This window comes from Eublepharis macularius, chromosome 19 (genome assembly GCF_028583425.1).
Source record: "Eublepharis macularius isolate TG4126 chromosome 19, MPM_Emac_v1.0, whole genome shotgun sequence".
NCBI classification, from domain to species: domain Eukaryota; kingdom Metazoa; phylum Chordata; class Lepidosauria; order Squamata; family Eublepharidae; genus Eublepharis; species Eublepharis macularius.
In genome coordinates this window covers 3363175-3380358 of record NC_072808.1, presented here as the reverse complement: position 1 = coordinate 3380358, position 17184 = coordinate 3363175, and the positions used below count along the sequence as shown (strand labels likewise).

General features: G+C 43.7%; 1 protein-coding gene across 1 annotated transcript; it reads right to left on the bottom strand.

Annotated features, from left to right (window-relative positions):
• Window positions 1–4343: 4343 nt before the first annotated feature.
• Window positions 4344–16422, bottom strand: AQP2 (aquaporin 2). The gene is made up of 4 exons (XM_055003431.1): window positions 16008–16422; window positions 12443–12607; window positions 11166–11246; window positions 4344–6630 (listed from the first exon to the last, which is right to left on the bottom strand). The coding sequence occupies exons 1-4, from the start codon at window positions 16368–16370 to the stop codon at window positions 6415–6417; spliced, it is 825 nt and encodes a 274-aa protein (XP_054859406.1). The 5' UTR covers window positions 16371–16422; the 3' UTR covers window positions 4344–6414.
• Between the last annotated feature and the right edge of the window lie 762 nt (window positions 16423–17184).

The window sequence follows — 17184 nt, the reverse complement described above, 5'->3', positions numbered from 1 at the left end:
CCCTGGGTAGAATCTGCCGGGGTGGGGGAGAGACACTGTGTAGACTCTGTGCTTGAGAAAAGCCGGTGTTCAATAAAGCTGGACTCATAGGTTATTATCCCTTGATCATATGTGTTGTCCATATAAGATGTAATCCTGCTGGATCATGGAGAAGGGGGTGGGGGGAGGAGAAGAGTTATTCTACTCCAGAAACAAGCCTTTACTCCTTCAATCAAAAGGATCCAGTCCATTTTGTACTACTTGAAGTTCTATCTGTACATAAAAACGGGTATTATGTATGGGAGTGGCTATGTGAGTGTCAAGTTGATTGTTATTTTAAAATAAGCCTCTGTCTGTTAGGTCTCAAAACACCTAAGACTGCCAGCAAAGTTGAGATGGAGGGGATAATGTTGCAGGCTGGTTCTCCAAGTTGCCCTGGCTGAATTCCATTGCCTGGTCACGGTTTCGCCTCTCTTTAAAAACACTTTTTCGTTCTAGCCATTCATCATGGCGGCGCTTTGCTCTCCTTGCACAGAACTGCAAAATTAGAAAGAACTGAAAGGTTACCTGGCCCCCAAGGGAAAGTCCACCCACTACAACTTGGTTTTTACCTGAAGCAAAGTGTTGGGGTAAATTTGGCTGCTTAGATGAAGCAGCTAAGAATTTTCAAGGAAAGCTAGAAAGAGTTTCTATAAAACTGGAAAAACTAGGAGATGTTTGGAGAGAAGTCCCACACATCCGTACACACCCCTCAATTGCCAGCAGATTAAAGTGGGATCTATCATGCATTTCTAGAAGAGAATAGTCGCACCACTTACCAAAGAACCTTGCAGATGACATAGTTTCTGATGAGTTAAGTAAGTGAGCCAAGGGGCATGTTTCTGGTGAGTACACAAACATTCTTTCCTTAGGGAATGGGAAGGGGGAGTGAACATTCTGGGTCATTCATATTGGCAATCTAATTTCTTAGTATTTTACATGTCCTGGTACTGATATCTGGGAAGCTGACAGCTTTAAAATTACTTTATGTATGACCAGGTGTCATTTCGTAGAAAAAGAGCTGGAGGAACTCATTAGCTTAATTCGTTAGCATAACTCATTAGCATATGCCACACCCCTTGCCATCACCAGAAGTGTGTCATTAGCATAACTGATTTGCATATGTCACACCCCCTGACGTCACCTGTCCTGGCTGTTTTGGACCTGATTCTGGCCATTCAGGGCCAAAATTGCCCCCAAAATGGTAAAAAGGGGCTGAAAATGGCCAAAAAGGGGCCCAAAATGGTCAGGCTCGGGCCGCTGCTGAGTGGGAGAGTAATCCACTGCCTGTCAGAGGCCCAATCCGGGCCTTTTTGGCCCCAATCCAGGCTGAAACAGGCCCAAAATGGCCAAGAGTAAGGTGGGCGGGGCCACCTGACATGTGACCTCTTTGGGGAACTGTCAGAACTACGTTCCTGTGCGTTCCCCCTTGAAATGAGCCCTGTGTATGACTACCTCAGAATGTAACTTTTGAGGCTGCAGTCCCAAAAGTCTTTCAACAATTTTTTAGAGACTAGCTGCATAAAACAGGGATATTAGGGGCTATTTCCCTGCCTATGGGGAAAAGTTTGAACTTATTTCCTTTTGTCCTGTTAATACATCTGCTGAAAGCATAATACACATGGCTGCAAATGTGCTGACATTTAGTTTTGTAAAGGCCACTGACTTAAATGTGATTTAAGCAACCTGTGCCTAGGTGGGCGGCCCATATCCATCAAAAATGGCTAATCTACCTGGAAAAGGTACTTTTCTCCAGGAGGGCCTCTAGTTCCAAAAGGCAAGCCGGCAGAACGTCTTATACTAGGGCTGCCACTGCTGGGGGTGGGAGATCCCCTGCCCCAAACTCCCATGCCCACCATCGCTCCAAGAGGTAGTGGTGGCGGTGGGGTTTTGTGACCTCCCTTTTCTATGACAAGCCACATAAATGCTAGATCACACCCATATGCATGATTTATTAAGTTCCATGAAAAAAGACCACAGGAAAAAAGCTCACAGGAAATCGACTTATTTTAATGTTGCTGCACCCAACAGCATATAGCCCCAAAGCGCTGCAATTCAATTTAAGAAGGTGTAATTAATAAAAAAATATTATTTCTGTGTGGGCTTCTTTCCGTGTGGGCTTTTTTCTGTGTAGGTTTTTTTCTTGTGAGCATTTATGACTGTGGGTTTTTTGTGGGCTTTTTTCCTGTGGGCTTTTTTCTGGTCACCAATTTATTATTGAGAATATCATGGCTTTTTTTCTGGGAAAAGAGGTGGTGGAACTCAGTGGTGGCAATCTAAACTCCCTTCTGTCTGGTGATCAGGGGGCGGGGCCACCAACCATGTGATCATTTTCAAGAGCTGCCGGAACACTGTTCCACCGTGTTCCAGCTGAAAAAAAGCCCTGGAGAATATCCAAGTGCATGCATGAGCACCCTAATGCAACATGCACGTGTAAGACAGAGGGCTCACAATGGCCAGCAATCAAGCTTCACAAAACATCGCACTTGCCTTTCTGCAGAGAGTTCAAGAAGTGGTCACTAAAAAGAGCTGAAGGGTGGAAAAACAGGTCTGACAATGTGGGGTTTCAGCTAAGGATTATCACCTAGTCAGTTCATTCACATTAAGTTGAAAGGCAACTTGGATACCTTTGGCTCTGCATACTTTGGAAGGGGCTTATGGCTATGGGCAGTGGACTCTGAAGTCTTGAAAGCACAGGAGATGGCTGGAGATTCATATCAGGCCAAGTTTTTTTTGAAATAAGCTGCTGCTGCTTCACATCCAAGGGAAGAACTACTAGGGGGCAAGAGGTTTGCAGAGGTTTGGATTATGATTGCCAATTTTTGAATGGCATTGGCAACCATCTTATTCAGAAGGACATAAGAAGAACCCTGCTGGATCAGACAGCAGGTCTATGTACTCCAACATTCTGTTTGCAACATTGACTGGGGGGGGGGGGGGGCTCAGGGAAGTCTACGACCAGAAAAACACAAAGGTGTTATATAGCTCTGTGCACTGGGGGACACCCCCCCCCCACACACACAAAAATAGATTTGGGCATGTAGGCTAGGTGACCTTTTTCACCATATCTATCCTTTTTGCACTTTTCTTTCTTACTCATGACCTCCAGATGTGGAAGGTTGCCAGTAAGCACAGGCTGTGATGGTAGCCACTAGCTCAAGTGGCTCTAAAAGAGGGTTAGATAAGTTTAGGGAGGAAAGGTCCACCAATGGAGCCTCCATCATTAGAAAAAAGTCTAATGTTGCTGAGATTAAGTATCAGCAATCGTATTCTGCTTCTCGTAAACTTCACAAGGGCATCTGGAAAGGGGGTGATCTTTGACTCGACCCACCAGCCAATTTTAATATTACCATTTTGAAAAGTTAGGACCAAATGTTAGGCGCATGAGTATGTGTGCGCTGACAAAGTTGTGTGGGATAGGCGCATGATCTCAGTCCCTTCCATGCCACATGGTTCCCTTTCTGTGCAGTTTTGGACTCTGCATAATGCTATAGTTGATATCCAGTGATAGTGGTCACTGCCATTGGTAACAGCACCACCCATGCTATTGCAGAAGAATGCTGTATCAGTTTGCAGTGCCGTTGCAATGCCGTGCAATTACTGATTCCTCATCCTAGACCTTGATTTGATAATACAAAGCAGCCAGCCATTAGTACTTTATCCAAGGTCACGTAGCAAGTGCTTGGAATAGAAGCATGTTATCGCTCCATCAAATCACTATGCCAAGGACACAAAAAGAGCTTCTATTCACGCTGAAGCTATGTTTCATTTCTGCCCATAGGACTGTCTGCGCTCTACGCCAGAAGCAGTCAGGCAACTGACGCTTTCCATTAAGGGAAATCACTGTATTGTGCTCTTAAATTCAAGGCTGGGTTAGATTGCAATGTGAACGTCAATATTCTCCTACTGGAACAGCTCTTCTCACAAGTGGCTCATCATCACCACTGTTTTGTGACTCATTTTAACTTGCATTTATCTGCTACAGATGTTGTGTGCAATTACATACATCTAAAATAATTCCAGGTAATTGAAAAAGATGATGAGATCTCAGATTCTCTCCCTCTCTTTTAAATACCTTCAGAACTGAGTGCAACAGATACTAGCCCCAGGGAAGCCTTCACAACTGCTCATATTGTTCTTCACAAGCTGAGTGGGAATTACTTCCAGGTAATGATATAGTTGTAGCTAAAGATGGGCCTGGGCGCATTTTGTGGAGGATACAATAAAATGCATGAAACCCACAGTTTTAATTCTGCTTGTTCGAAGTTGACTGCAGAAAAGGAACAACCAAGCTGGCCAAGAATGTCCTAACATGGAGGCAACCCTTCAATTCATCGTTCAGTTTAATGCTTTACAACTTCCATTATATCTGACAGATGTCGCCTTTGTCGTTACCCCACATTGCCACACATTTTGCACAAAGTAGTCAAGCAAGAGCATGTGCAAATGAGCCAGTGCAGAATGTAGGTCATACTGGATTAAACATGAAATGAAATAAAACCACAAAATATAGGTTACAAGTCCCACCCCCTATCTCCTACTTCAGAAAAGATCACATTTGTTTAAAAGACGCCAACTATATGGAAGACACAAAAATCTTACATTGTTCAATGCAGTTCAAGGCCCCCATAAAAACCCTCATCCTTATTATTTATAATTTATTTATAATATGTCCAAAACAGCAAGCTTTGTGTCTCTGCAAACTGCAAACTGACATTAGTGATATTAAAGAGCATGAATAAGAATATAAAATTTCTTTTTAATATACATGCATACCATTTTAAAAAAGAAAAATGCAAGCATGTTAGGATGGAGTCCCCTGCTGCAGGCAAGGACCCCTTATCTATAGCTGCTCCCCCCCAATTGCCGCCCCCTCCATCCTTCAGCTGGCAGGGGAGAGGGCACAGGGAACCAGCTGATCATGTGCGCACTACCCAGGAGGCACATGACAGAAATTGGCTTGTGTGTTCGGTGTCAATGGGAAATGACATAATTTCCAGAGCAATACAGGAGTGACAATTTTTAGAGAATCGGCCTCAGTCACAACCTTTTGCTTCTGTGCTGTGCAGGAAATGATGTCATTTTCTGGTGACGTGGGGGCACAAGCATGCTTTGCGCATGTGGGAGGTAAGTATCTGCTGCCCACCCCACGCCCCTATCCCCTAGTTTGGCCCTCAGGAGACTTGGCAATCCTGGTTAGGAGGTCAAAACATAATCAACCAATGACAACCTCATTGGTCTTTGCAACATGTATCATCCTCCAATCTCAACGTTTCAGCAGGGCCAACCTAAGGCCAACCTCCACTGGTTTGGGGATTCTTTAGCTACAAAAAAAGCAGCATATGGGGAGGGGCTGTGAAACAAACCAGTGATGTTTTAAGTCTCCCCTTTGTAAAATGTCCCAATTGGAAATGCAGGCTTAAGCTGTTTTAAAGACATGCACAATACAGGTTACCCATCTCTCGCCTCCAGACCTAAAGTGGCACAGAGGGGGCATTTTTGATCAGGGGAATGGCACAGAGGATCAATTAATCTCACCTTTCTCTAGTGCTGTGACCCTGATCTATATTGTTCCGCTTCTCCATAGTTGTTATTTTTTCCAGTTAAATTATACATCTGAGATGCAAGCAAGGATCACTAGTGTCACAAGCATATTAAGAGTTAACGCTTTAATGCATGGGAAGAGACAAAGTTAGCAGCCGTTGGAAAATATCTCTTGAAATCACTGATCGGTATGAGCTTATTCTAGGCATGGCGCAGTCATAAAGATCGCTTCCTTACCCAAAGATGGGAATGCAATGAATTGAAATTCATTTTAATAAATGGTATAAAGCAACAAAAGGGACTCACTGTATGTACGGTGGGAGTTTTGATTAGAAGCCAGATGACTTGGGCTACAGTCAGCAACACTGAAACTCAGAATTCTTGAATTTACCAGTCCATCATTCTATAAGTCAGACTTTAAAAAGTTGTGGACCTCAGAAAATGTTTTGTTTTGTATGAACTGATTATTGCGATTAATGCCTTTTCCTCTATCATCAGAATGTTAGGGAGGACAGGAAAGGGAAAAAGTGTCTGCGTAAATTGTTAGCCTTTAAGTTGCTACTAGACATTTGCTTATTTTTGTTAGGCAGAAGAGGATGCCCCATTATCTATTAAAAAGAGCTGAATGCTCATTGAGGGGCTCTTCCCATATCAGAGAAAAAGGCACATCTCTTACACTTTGATCTAATGAGTTAGGCTCCATGAATGCTCCATCATAGAACCACATACCACCCCTGGGGGGAAGAGTAACGTGCACAGTGCCTTTGCAGCTTGTAGGAATGTACATTTGGCTCAGAAGTAGATACCAGAGAACGTGTTTAGCTATGTCCTGTTCCTTTCCCTGGAGTTAGCTTAGACTTTCTCCATCACTCCTCGAGGTAGCGTCTGCGGGGAATGCAGCTCCATCGACTGCCGCCTGCGAACTTCTCGCTCTTCCCAGTCTTCTTCCGGCTCATAACCTTTGAAGATGGCTAACCTTTCGGAAAGGGTCTTCGCATGGGGGAATAGGGCATAATTGTACACCAAGGAAGCCACCACTGCCCCGATCATTGGCCCCAGCCAGAAGACCTGGAGTAAGAAATGAGAGAAATGGTTTGATGGTTGCTGCTGCTATTGTGTCACCACAAGATAAACTGGGGCAATAGGGAAGGGCAGAGGAGAATTGGAGGCTGTGCTGGCTGGATTCTACCACTTAATTCTGTTGCATGGGTAACTCAAGTAGGATGGTGAGAAGGCCTTTTCCCCCCACAGAATGTCTTCCTTTTTTTGAGGACTGCCCTCTACGTCCTCGACCAGCCTTCTCTTTTTGAGTCTGCCGTGTGAAACATCCAAGTTCTACATCTGTCTAGTGAAATAGGCTAAAGTAGCTGTGGAGGCTAGATTCCTAAGTAATCGCCCGTTGGAAGAAGAGCTACTTGATCTAGCCAGGCTGTTTGGGGCGAATTAATGAGGGTAAGCCCCCAGGATCTCCATCAACTGTTAGCAATCTGGGCATAGGGATGCCAACTGTGGATGGGGAAATTCCTGGAGATTTGCGGATGGAGCTTTGGGAGGGGAGGGACCTCAGTGGGTTATAATATCATAGAGTTCACCTTCCAAAACAGCCATTTCTTTCAGGATAACTTTCTGTAGTTCGGAGATCAGTTGTAATTCCGGGAGATATCAAAGCCCTAACTGGAGGCTGGCAACTCTGGGAGTGGAGAATTTGGGGAATTACACCAAGAATCCGTGGCATATCGAGTTTGCCATCTGAAACGGCCTTTTTTCTAGGGAAACTGACCCCTGTAGTCTGGAAATGAGTTGTAATTCCTAGAGAACTCCAGGCAACCCTACCTTGGCTTTTGGCAACCGTATCCTGGGCAGCAGCCAGAACTGGCACGAGGGTGACTTATAATTCTCTTGAAAATATAACAATTATTTACAAATTTGCAAATTCCTTTTTGTCCTCTAGGACCAAATCTACGTGAACTCCTTAGAATGTGCTTCAAAATAACGTGCAGCATACAAAGATTCTCTGCAATTAACCTGCAGGGGGTTCTCCATCAGAGACGTCAGTGAAGAAAATGTGCCCTGAAGGTAGAAAGTTTGAAAACTGCTGCCTTGAAACTTTTGCAACGTAGATTTTAGGATGGAAATTCAAACAAGCCTGAAGTACTGAAGAAGGAAAAAGATAAAGGAGGGCATTTGCTGGATGGCAAAAGAGAAAAATAAAACAAAATGCAGCCTAAGGGCCAAGCTACACATGACGAATGACACTTGAACAGCAAGTGGATTGAGTGGAGGGCAAGTGAACAGGGAGAAATACCCTTGCCGTTCAAGTGTCATTCGTCATGTGTAGCTTGGCCCTCAGATTGCTCATTTTTAGTAAAGCTTTCCTTGGCTTTGTTAAAACCAAACCAAAAATGCATACTATGTATCTCTGAAAAGGCAAGTTATGGTTGCTCTGATCCGGACACTGGATCTGATGATTGTTAGTACAAATTATACACAGGCTAAAGAAACGTTGAACTAAGGGCCAAGCTTCACATGACAAAAGACACTTGCCTGGCAAGTGGATTGAGTGGAGGGCAAGTGAACAGGGAGAAATACACTTGCCGTTCAAGTGTCATTTGTCACTTGTAGCTTGGCCCTAAGATGCCTGCAGTTTGATCCCTGAATTGGGAAGTTAATGCATTCATGGATCTTTGCCAAACCTGCTAAAAGGTTTTGCTTCCGCCATTCTTTCACTTCACTGAACGCAAATAGTAAGTTGTCTCCAAACACACAAAAGCCTGATCCAGGGGAAAAACTGAACCGGAGCTGGCTCAAACTAGAATCCGCAGAGCTCACACAAGTAGAATCAAAGAGGGTTCTCAATGCATTGCCAAGTCACGAAGAGCAAAACACTGAAACCTCTTCCTCTGTTGTAACTCAGCCTGAACATCAGAATAAGTGCCTAGTGCCTACAGTGCAGTGCTCCTGCCAATCACTATGAACTGATGAAGCAAAAAGTAGAAAACCACAATCCGGGGAACTGAATACTCACTAAAGTAAACAAATTAATTTATAACCTTCTATATATTAGTGTAAAGTGTACAAGTGCAGAACCAATATAAACAATGTTAATATCTTTTGCAATCAATATAAGCAATGTTCTCCTACAAAAATACTTCCATACAAAAATACTTGCTATAAATGGTACTTTATTTCACTATAGGCAACAGCCGGGCTATTAATAACCAAAAGTCCAACAACACCATGGATTGTATATTCAGTTCTCTTATAGGTGTGTGGATCCATGGTGCTCTGTGTAAATATACAAGATCCAACAGGTAAGTAAGGGATGGGTCAGAGACCAAAGTCCAAACCGAACATTCACTATGTCTTTTTCTTTCTGTAGATGGATCCAGAAGTGTCAGGACTCAGGGCCAAGCTACACATGACGAATGACACTTGAACAGCAAGTGTATTTCTCCCTGTTCACTTGCCCTCCACTCAATCCACTTGCCGTTCAAGTGTCATTCGTCATGTGTAGCTTGGCCCTCAATCCTTCTGAGAACCCGATGTAACATTATTATTGAATTATAGAAACACAAAGTGGCTTCCTGATTCAAGGAACATAGCACCTAGCATTGTGCTGTTCTAGAAGAGGCACCGATCCCTATTTATCAAGGACAATTCAGCTCTGATTGACTGTTGCTTTTGTTTTGCATTTTGGAGGGGGGTGGAGTTTTAAAAGAGTTGCTGTGTGTGTGTTTTTAGAAAGTTTTAAGTTTCCAACAGGTAACTCGTGAGCTAGCAGTAATTTGCCTGCTGCTGCAGAGTAGCTCATGTATTCCCTTAGAACACCTGAGGAAAAGATCGTGAAAAGATCTGCTCTAGGCTTCTTTTTATTTTAAAAACCTTTGTCATAGGAATTTTTCTGTGTGCTGCTTAGCCGATAGCTCTATTTCTGGTGCTCTTCATAGTCTATAACAACAACAACATTCGATTTATATACCGCCCTTCAGGACAACTTAATGCCCGCTCAGAGCGGTTTACAAAGTATGCTATTATGATGTTTCTAGGGGCCAAGCTACACATGACGAATGGCACTTGAACAGCAAGTGTATTTCTCCCTGTTCACTTGCACTCCACTCAATCCACTTGCCGTTCAAGTGTCATTCGTCATGTGTAGCTTGGCCCTTAGTAACATGGGGAGGGAGATATTTCTCTTTATTCAGAAGTAGCTTTCATTAAAGGCAGGGTTGGAAACCCCTGCTGTAGAAGTTCTGTCTCACTGCATTGCATTAGGTGCATCTTGTCCACAGTGCAGAGGCAGGTAAAAACAGAAGGTGGCCTCCAGGCTGCTGTTTCTTATGCAACAACAAATGAGCTTCATTTGGAACTCTTAATCTGCTATAGGCAATGCACGTTCTTTACTGGCATATCTTTAACAAAGGAATAGTCTGCTTCGAAATCAGAATAGGGCCAGTATTCGTGAATGAAGCACACAACAGGCAGAAAAGAGCCTTTGGCAATGTGCAATGGGGTTACTGCAATGCCTCTGGAATTCTCCCTGAATTTCTCTTTGGAGTGTGGAATGAAAAATTACCTATATACTACCATTCCTCCCCACCCCTTTTTGCACAGCTCAGGGCCAGGCTACACATGACGAATGACACTTGAACGGCAAGTGTATTTCTCCCTGTTCACTTGCCCTCCACTCAATCCACTTGCCGTTCAAGTGTCATTCGTCATGTGTAGCTTTGCCCTCAGTTGTTCCTTTTTCTTCATCATCTGAAACTGGGATTAAAATGGGGCTTCCACAGTTAGGGTTGCCAGTTCTAGGTTAGGAAATTCCTGGCTACTGACCATGTGACCATTTTCACGAGGGCGATTTAAACTTTTAAAAACTCCCCCCTTGTTCCAGCTGAACCACAGTGACATCATTGTGCGGTCCTGACTCCTGAGTTCCGCCACTGAGGGCCAAGCTACAAGTGATGAATGACACTTGAACGGCAAGTGGATTGAGTGGAGAGCAAGTGGAGGGCAAGTGAACAGGGAGGAATACACTTGCTGTCCAAGTGTCATTCGTCACTTGTAGTTTGGCCCTCAGTTCCACCACCTCTTTTCCCAGAAAAAAAGCCCTGGCCATCAGTAAAACGTTGCATAAAAATCAAAAAGAGTCCAGTAGCACCTTTAAGACGAACCAATTTTATTGTAGCATAAGCTTTCGAGAATCAAGTTCTCTTCATCAGATGCATGATCATGCATCTGATGAAGAGAACTTGATTCTCGAAAGCTTATGCTACAATAAAATTGGTTCGTCTTAAAGGTGCTACTGGACTCTTTTTGATGTTGCATAAAAAGAATCTTGATGCAATCATACATACTACCACATCAATATCACTTTTTGCACCGCTTTATTAATTTATCTCTGTACATTGGTACTGGTGGGGAAAGAGAAGCAAAAACTGAAAGGTCTAACAAACTCCATAGACCCAATTTACAGAGTAGACATTTTCCTGACTAAACTAGAATTCAGGAGGCATGAAAAGTCAAGATAGAGAAATCTTCCAGAACAACAACAAACAGTGAAATGGAGCAGAGGAAATAGCTATGCAAAATATTCCAAGCCTTACCCAGTGGCTGTCAAAGTCACCCACCATCACTGCGGGAGCGAAAGATCGAGCCGGGTTCATAGAGCAGCCGGTGTAATAGATCTAGGAAACAGCAGGATGTGTGTATTGTTATGCATTTCATTTATGCAAACAAATGCTACATTTAAGTGGGCATGAACATGCTGAATTAAAGAAAGCAAGAGGGTGGAAACAGCAAGATTCCAGTCCAGTAACACCTTTAAGGTCAACAAGAGGATGGAAAGAATTGTGAGAAACCGCAATAAGGCATCAAGTCTTGTCTTGACCCCCCCCCCCCCCCCCGGTTTTTAGTTCATTGCTGTATATTAGCCTCCACAGATCCAGTGATCTTGCAGGACTGTAAAATCCGCTGTCTGTTTAAATTTTGCTGCCAGTTTTGAATTGCTTTTAGCTGTGGGCCAAGCTACACATGACGAATGACACTTGAACAGCAAGTGGATTGAGTGGAGGGCAAGTGAACAGGGAGAAATACACTTGCCGTTCAAGTGTCATTCGTCATGTGTAGCTTGGCCCTGTATGTTATTTATTGTATATTGCATTGTGTTTTAATCAGGTTGTGATCCACTCTGAGCCTGCATTGCAGGGAGAGCGGACTACAAGTCTAATACATAAATAAATTATAACTTTCTTTTATTTATGTTTTATTATCACTCTTGAATTTGCACATAATTATGATCAGTGCTCCCCCCCCCCCCTAGTACTGTGGTACTGAATACTGGCATATCTTTGGGAGTGATAATAAAACAGAAATAACATCACATGGCCAGATATGATTGGCACCAATTTGTGATGCCCTCCGATGTTTGATATGAGCCTAGATTGGATAGGATTAGCCATACGATTAATTCAGGAATGTGGAACAAGAAACAGGTGGGGCAGAGTGTGTCAATACTATCTATTCTGGCTGGAAGTGCTCTTCGTGAATTCAGGTAGAGGTCTTTCCCATCACCGTCTACCTGTTACTTTTAACTGGCAATGCCAAGAATTGAAATTGGGATCTTCTTCATGCAAAGCAGATCCTCTACCACTGAGCCAGAGCCTCACATGTAAGAGAAGCATGCCCAAATCGCTCATTTTGTCTGAAAAAACTAATAGTGGTTCATATTCGGCGCAACCGAACACTAATACTTCCCGATGATTTGTCCAGGAAACCAAAAGTGAGTTTTTCTATTCTCTCGAACACAAGCCACATGTGCCATTTGGGTAGGCTCTTCCACACCTGCTAAACTGCCGTCTAGGAATGTAGGCGAGAGACATACCCCAAGTAGGTGACCTAGAGTGACAGAGAATCCAATGGACAAGGCTGGGGATCCCAAGTTGTCGCTTCTGCGGTCATCAGTGGAGGCAAAAATGCATAGGACCAACTGGAAGGTAAGGAATAGCTCCATGGTGACTGCCTGCCCTGATGTTGTGTTGTTGTGCACCTGAAAGAAAGCAGAACGTTCAACATCTTCTGATCATGTGCAGCTTCAACTAGAGTGAGAACTAGGGTTACCAGGTGTCCAATTTTCGCCTGGACAGTCTGGTATTTTGGGGGACTGTTGGGAAAATGTTCCCTCCAAACTGGACACTTGGACCCTCCCCTTTCCCCTCCCTTCTCCCCTCTGGCTGCATGGAGCCTCTGCAAGGCATGGAGAAGCAGCCAGTTAGCCTGGGCACCTGTGCAGTCTACTCTGGCTGTGTGACATGGCTCAGGAGAATATCCAGTGCCTTGGGTATTCAGGAGGCCTTCTGTGGCTGTGTGGTGCCACCCAGGGTGGTGCCTGGAGGTGGAGGGGTGCTCAGTGTAATGACGTCACTTCCTGAAGTGACATCATCAAACTGTTATGGGACAGTGCACATGCATCATCTGTATAAAAAAGTAAGCTCCCCCCCACCTCTCCCCAGGGTTTGGTATTAGTCCCATCTGGCAACTCTAGTTAGAACAGGATATAGTTGCAGAATAAATGTTTGAGCAACTTTTATGATGTTAAGCAGGTGGGGTCTGCCCTGGGATAGGAGACCTTTTATAAATTCACCATGGTGCATTCCACCATGAATTGCACGATGAAAGAAAGGTGATATATTTACATAATACAGATTTTTACATATTTACATAATACATAATTTTGCATAATTTCAAACCCAGGCAAGATTTTGAACTCTGCATTTTTGTGTCTGCTTTCAGATTTCACAGTTGACACTGAAGGATGCTGCTTCAGGTTTTGACACAACTCCATCTTAAAACTTGCTGGGTCCATTTTAGGGCAAAAAAGGCATTAACTCTCAAATTGCCGCTGTGGAAACTTAACAGTAATTTCTGTGCTGATGTTTATATGTACAGAGGACTTCAAATGTATCAAATGTTGTACAAAACCTGACATTAACAGAGGGTGTGTCTGCATGTGGTGTGATGTGTGTGTGTGTGAGAGAGAGACAGAGAGAAAGAAAGAGGGCAAGTGAGGGCAATGGTAAGTGAATGCAGTGTAAAGTAGCAAGTGAGCATTTATGTAAGAAAAAAAATGAACCCCAAACAAGAGTTTTTGTGGGGCTGATAAAAACGTTTCCAGAGAAAAGAAAGTAGTTTTGACTCAACCCTATTACAAACTGAATTATGTATTTTTTTTAAATTAAAACATGGAGAGCCAGCCATGCTATACATCGGGTAAACCTTTACTTGCTTCTTTGGCAATAACAGCAGTTTGCAATGATTCAGTAGCTCTAAACTACACCTGAGGAAAAACCTTGAATGCGCCCAGTGATAACATCTCTGTTTTTCTCTTTTGCAATTTCAATTGCTATTTGATTTGCCTTAATCTTACGTAAGTCACAGCAAAGGATGGATAGATGCCACTGGGTAGGAGAGCAATTTGCATTGCCAGTAGCAAAGATTTGTATCTGTGAGATCCTTGTACTATTAGGTATGATAAAAGCAAAAGAAAACATGGGTTGGATACTGAAGCTCTGGGTATCCAAACACTCATATTCTTCTTGTATCCATTTTTGACTTTGCATATAAGCAGACACAGGCCTGCACAACAAACATGGCCTGTTAGTTGTATTCCATAGTGTGGCGTTTTTTTGTGTAGGAAACCAAACAAGAGGCTTATTGTATTCCCTAAGTGAGACCCCATACGTGACCAGTGAACAAACTACGGCTTGGAGGGATGCAAGTTGTGCACCTGGTATAATTATGGAATGGTTCATGGAAGCAAATCTATAAGCAAACATTCAGTGTCAAGGTAAGTAAGGTCAGCACCAAGAACATCTGAATTTTGTTATCTGAATAAATTATGGAAATTAGTTCCAAAGTGTATTATTCTGAAACTTGCAGGAGGGGGAAGAAATTGCTGCAGACAGGGTCCCACACTTCAAATACTACTGCATCAGGGACTTTAAAAGGGATTGTACAACCATTTTAAAGCTTCTTTTTGTATCCTTAAGTGCTAGCATGTTAAAAAGAAAAGAATATAATCTGAGAATCTCAGGGTGTAGAAGTGTGCACTCCTTACCAAAATGAGTATTTTAAAAAATGGAAAGACTTCTGCAAAACTGCCTTCTACCAGTTCAGACTGTAAGTTCACATAGCTCAGTATTGTCTACTGGCAGTAACTCTCCAGACTGGAAGGCTTAGAAAGTCATTTGCCAGGGCTCACCTGCCCATTCGGGTGCCAATGGTGGAGAGGTGTCAGCTAGCCCAGTCAGAGCTTCCAGAGTCAGAAATCTGAGCACTTCAGGCCAAACTAAGTATGACAGTGGCCATGGGTCCAGCCCTTGGATGCCACTGTCCTTTTAAAGGGGCTTAAAAATATTGCAATGGCCTGATCCTGCTCAGGTCCATAGTGTGGTGGGCTGAGATGCTCTTGTTCCTCCCTGCACCTTTTCAAGTGCCAAAATGGCCTGCACCCACCCCCCCTAAACTGTTTTGGGAATTGAAAAGTCATGCAAGGGGGAACAAAAGCGCCTCAGTCCACCACACTGTGTTCCTGATCGGAATCGGGCCTTGTGGCATTTTACAACCTTTTAAAATGACAACGGCGTCAACACTGTCACGTCTAGTTTGGTCCTAAGGCACCTGAATAGAATTGGAGCATCGCCAAGACCACTTTCCTCTTCCAAAGCTGAGATATTCTGTAAATCAGTTGCTACCTCCCCAACTCCACTTATACCATAAACAGCAAATAAAACAGATGCCTACGGAGCAGATGGCACCAGATAAGCAAGTTCCAAATAAGCAAACCGGTCCACTTCCATTCCCCAACTCTGCAGCCGTTCTGATTCATGTGAAAAGAACACCAGTGATACAAGTGCCTGAATGACAGAGATTTACGTTGCAAAGCATTTTGAGAATTATAACCTTGCTATAAAAAAAATTGTAAAAAAAAATCTGGGCCATAGTTTCTTGGCGATAGCTCAGATTACTAAAATTCTACCCCTCCCCCTTCTTTTTGCGATTGATATACATCCCAAAGTCCAAGTCACAGATCCCTAAATACGGACCAAGACACAAACTAAATTCTTTAATTCAGTACTGCACTACTGGATTGTATTCCCAGTATTACAGAGCAGGGTGGAATTACATGAAAACCTGGTTTCCTCGCATAAACAGCTGTGTGAGGGCCAAGCTACACATGACGAATGACACTTGAACGGAAAGTGGATTGAGTGGAGGGCAAGTGAACAGGGAGAAATACACTTGCCATTCAAGTGTCATTCGTCATGTGTAGCTTGGCCCTGAGAGAAATTCCTCCTACTAATCCAGATTCCTTGAAGACTCTGGTACAGACACACTGGGTTGTTGTTATCCTTTGCCCTTCCCGTCTTTAATGGTGGGGGAATCCTTACCCTGTTGATGGCCAAACTGCCTCGGATGTGAGGTGGTGTCAGTTGATGTAGGAGGGCAGCCCCTGTCACGGCACCCAGGATCTGTGCCACCACATAAAAGACGGCCCTCAGGAAGGAGACGTGAGATCCCACTAGACAGGCCACAGTCACGGCAGGGTTGATGTGGGCCCCACTGACATGTCCCACGGCCTGAACCATAGCGGCTATGGCCAAGCCAAAGGCCAGTGAGATCTGGAGGACATTTGGTGGGGCAGTAGGCCAATTGAGAGCTGATCCCAAGCCAAAGAAGATGAAAATCAGCGTGGCAAGAAATTCAGCAAAGACAGCTCGCGTGAAGGCTATGGAGCGGAGTTCCCACATCATGGATGATCGGAGAATAGGAGAGAAGAGCCGAAATCAGTAGCTTCAGCTTGGTAATCAGTACCTTCTCCTGCAAGGATGCTAGGAGACAGTGTGAACAAGTATTTGTATATATATGCATGAAGAACAGCCAGACATTTTCAAGCGGAGGTGGGGTTTGGAAGCCTGATGTTTTTTTTTTCATTTCTGTTCCAGTTCAGGAGGTTTCAAACCCAGCCTTCTTCTCTGATAATCAGAGAAATTAACATTTGCTAATCTTTTACATGGTTTTTTTTTGAAATCTCAAGAGTCCAGCCCCAGGCCAAATTGCAATCGTCCTTCCATACACCATGTTTGAATATGGTAATTTTCTACTGCTGGCCTTCAGTGTTCCTGCTCTGATGTTAGGCACATTGTGATTCAGCCATGTGAGGGTAGAATCGGTTGGAGAATGGGGTGGTGAATGGAATTCACTGTCTCACAATAGTGACATTCAACTCTGTGCTTCAACATACTGGCATTTTATTTTACGATATTTATATCCTTTCTCCCCAAAGGGGACCCAAAGCGACTTACATCATTCTTTTTCATTTTATCCTCACAACAACTCTGTGAGGCAGGTTAGGCTGAGTTTGAGTGACTGGCCCAAGATCACCCAGTGAGCTTCCATGACAGAACGAGGATTTGAACCGGTGTCTCCCAGATCCTAGTCTGACACTCTAACCAGCGGTATGGTTTTGCCAGTTTGTGAAACTGCCACTAAATTCTTAGCCAGTTCTGACTGAAGAAAGGTTGTCAAAGGAACGCACTGTGCTTCACTGTCATGGCTGCTTGAAGG

What these genes read in the sequence shown, in the direction of transcription:
- AQP2 (XM_055003431.1), bottom strand. Translation starts at nt 16,370, where the DNA reads ATGATGTGGGAACTCCGCTCCATAGCCTTCACGCGAGCTGTCTTTGCT. An exon ending in CTCTAGGTCACCTACTTGGG is followed by an intron (nt 11,247 to 12,442) that starts GTATGTCTCTCG and finishes GCTGTTTCCTAG; the next exon opens with ATCTATTACACCGGCTGCTC. An exon ending in GTGACTTTGACAGCCACTGG is followed by an intron (nt 6,631 to 11,165) that starts GTAAGGCTTGGA and finishes TTCTTACTCCAG; the next exon opens with GTCTTCTGGCTGGGGCCAAT.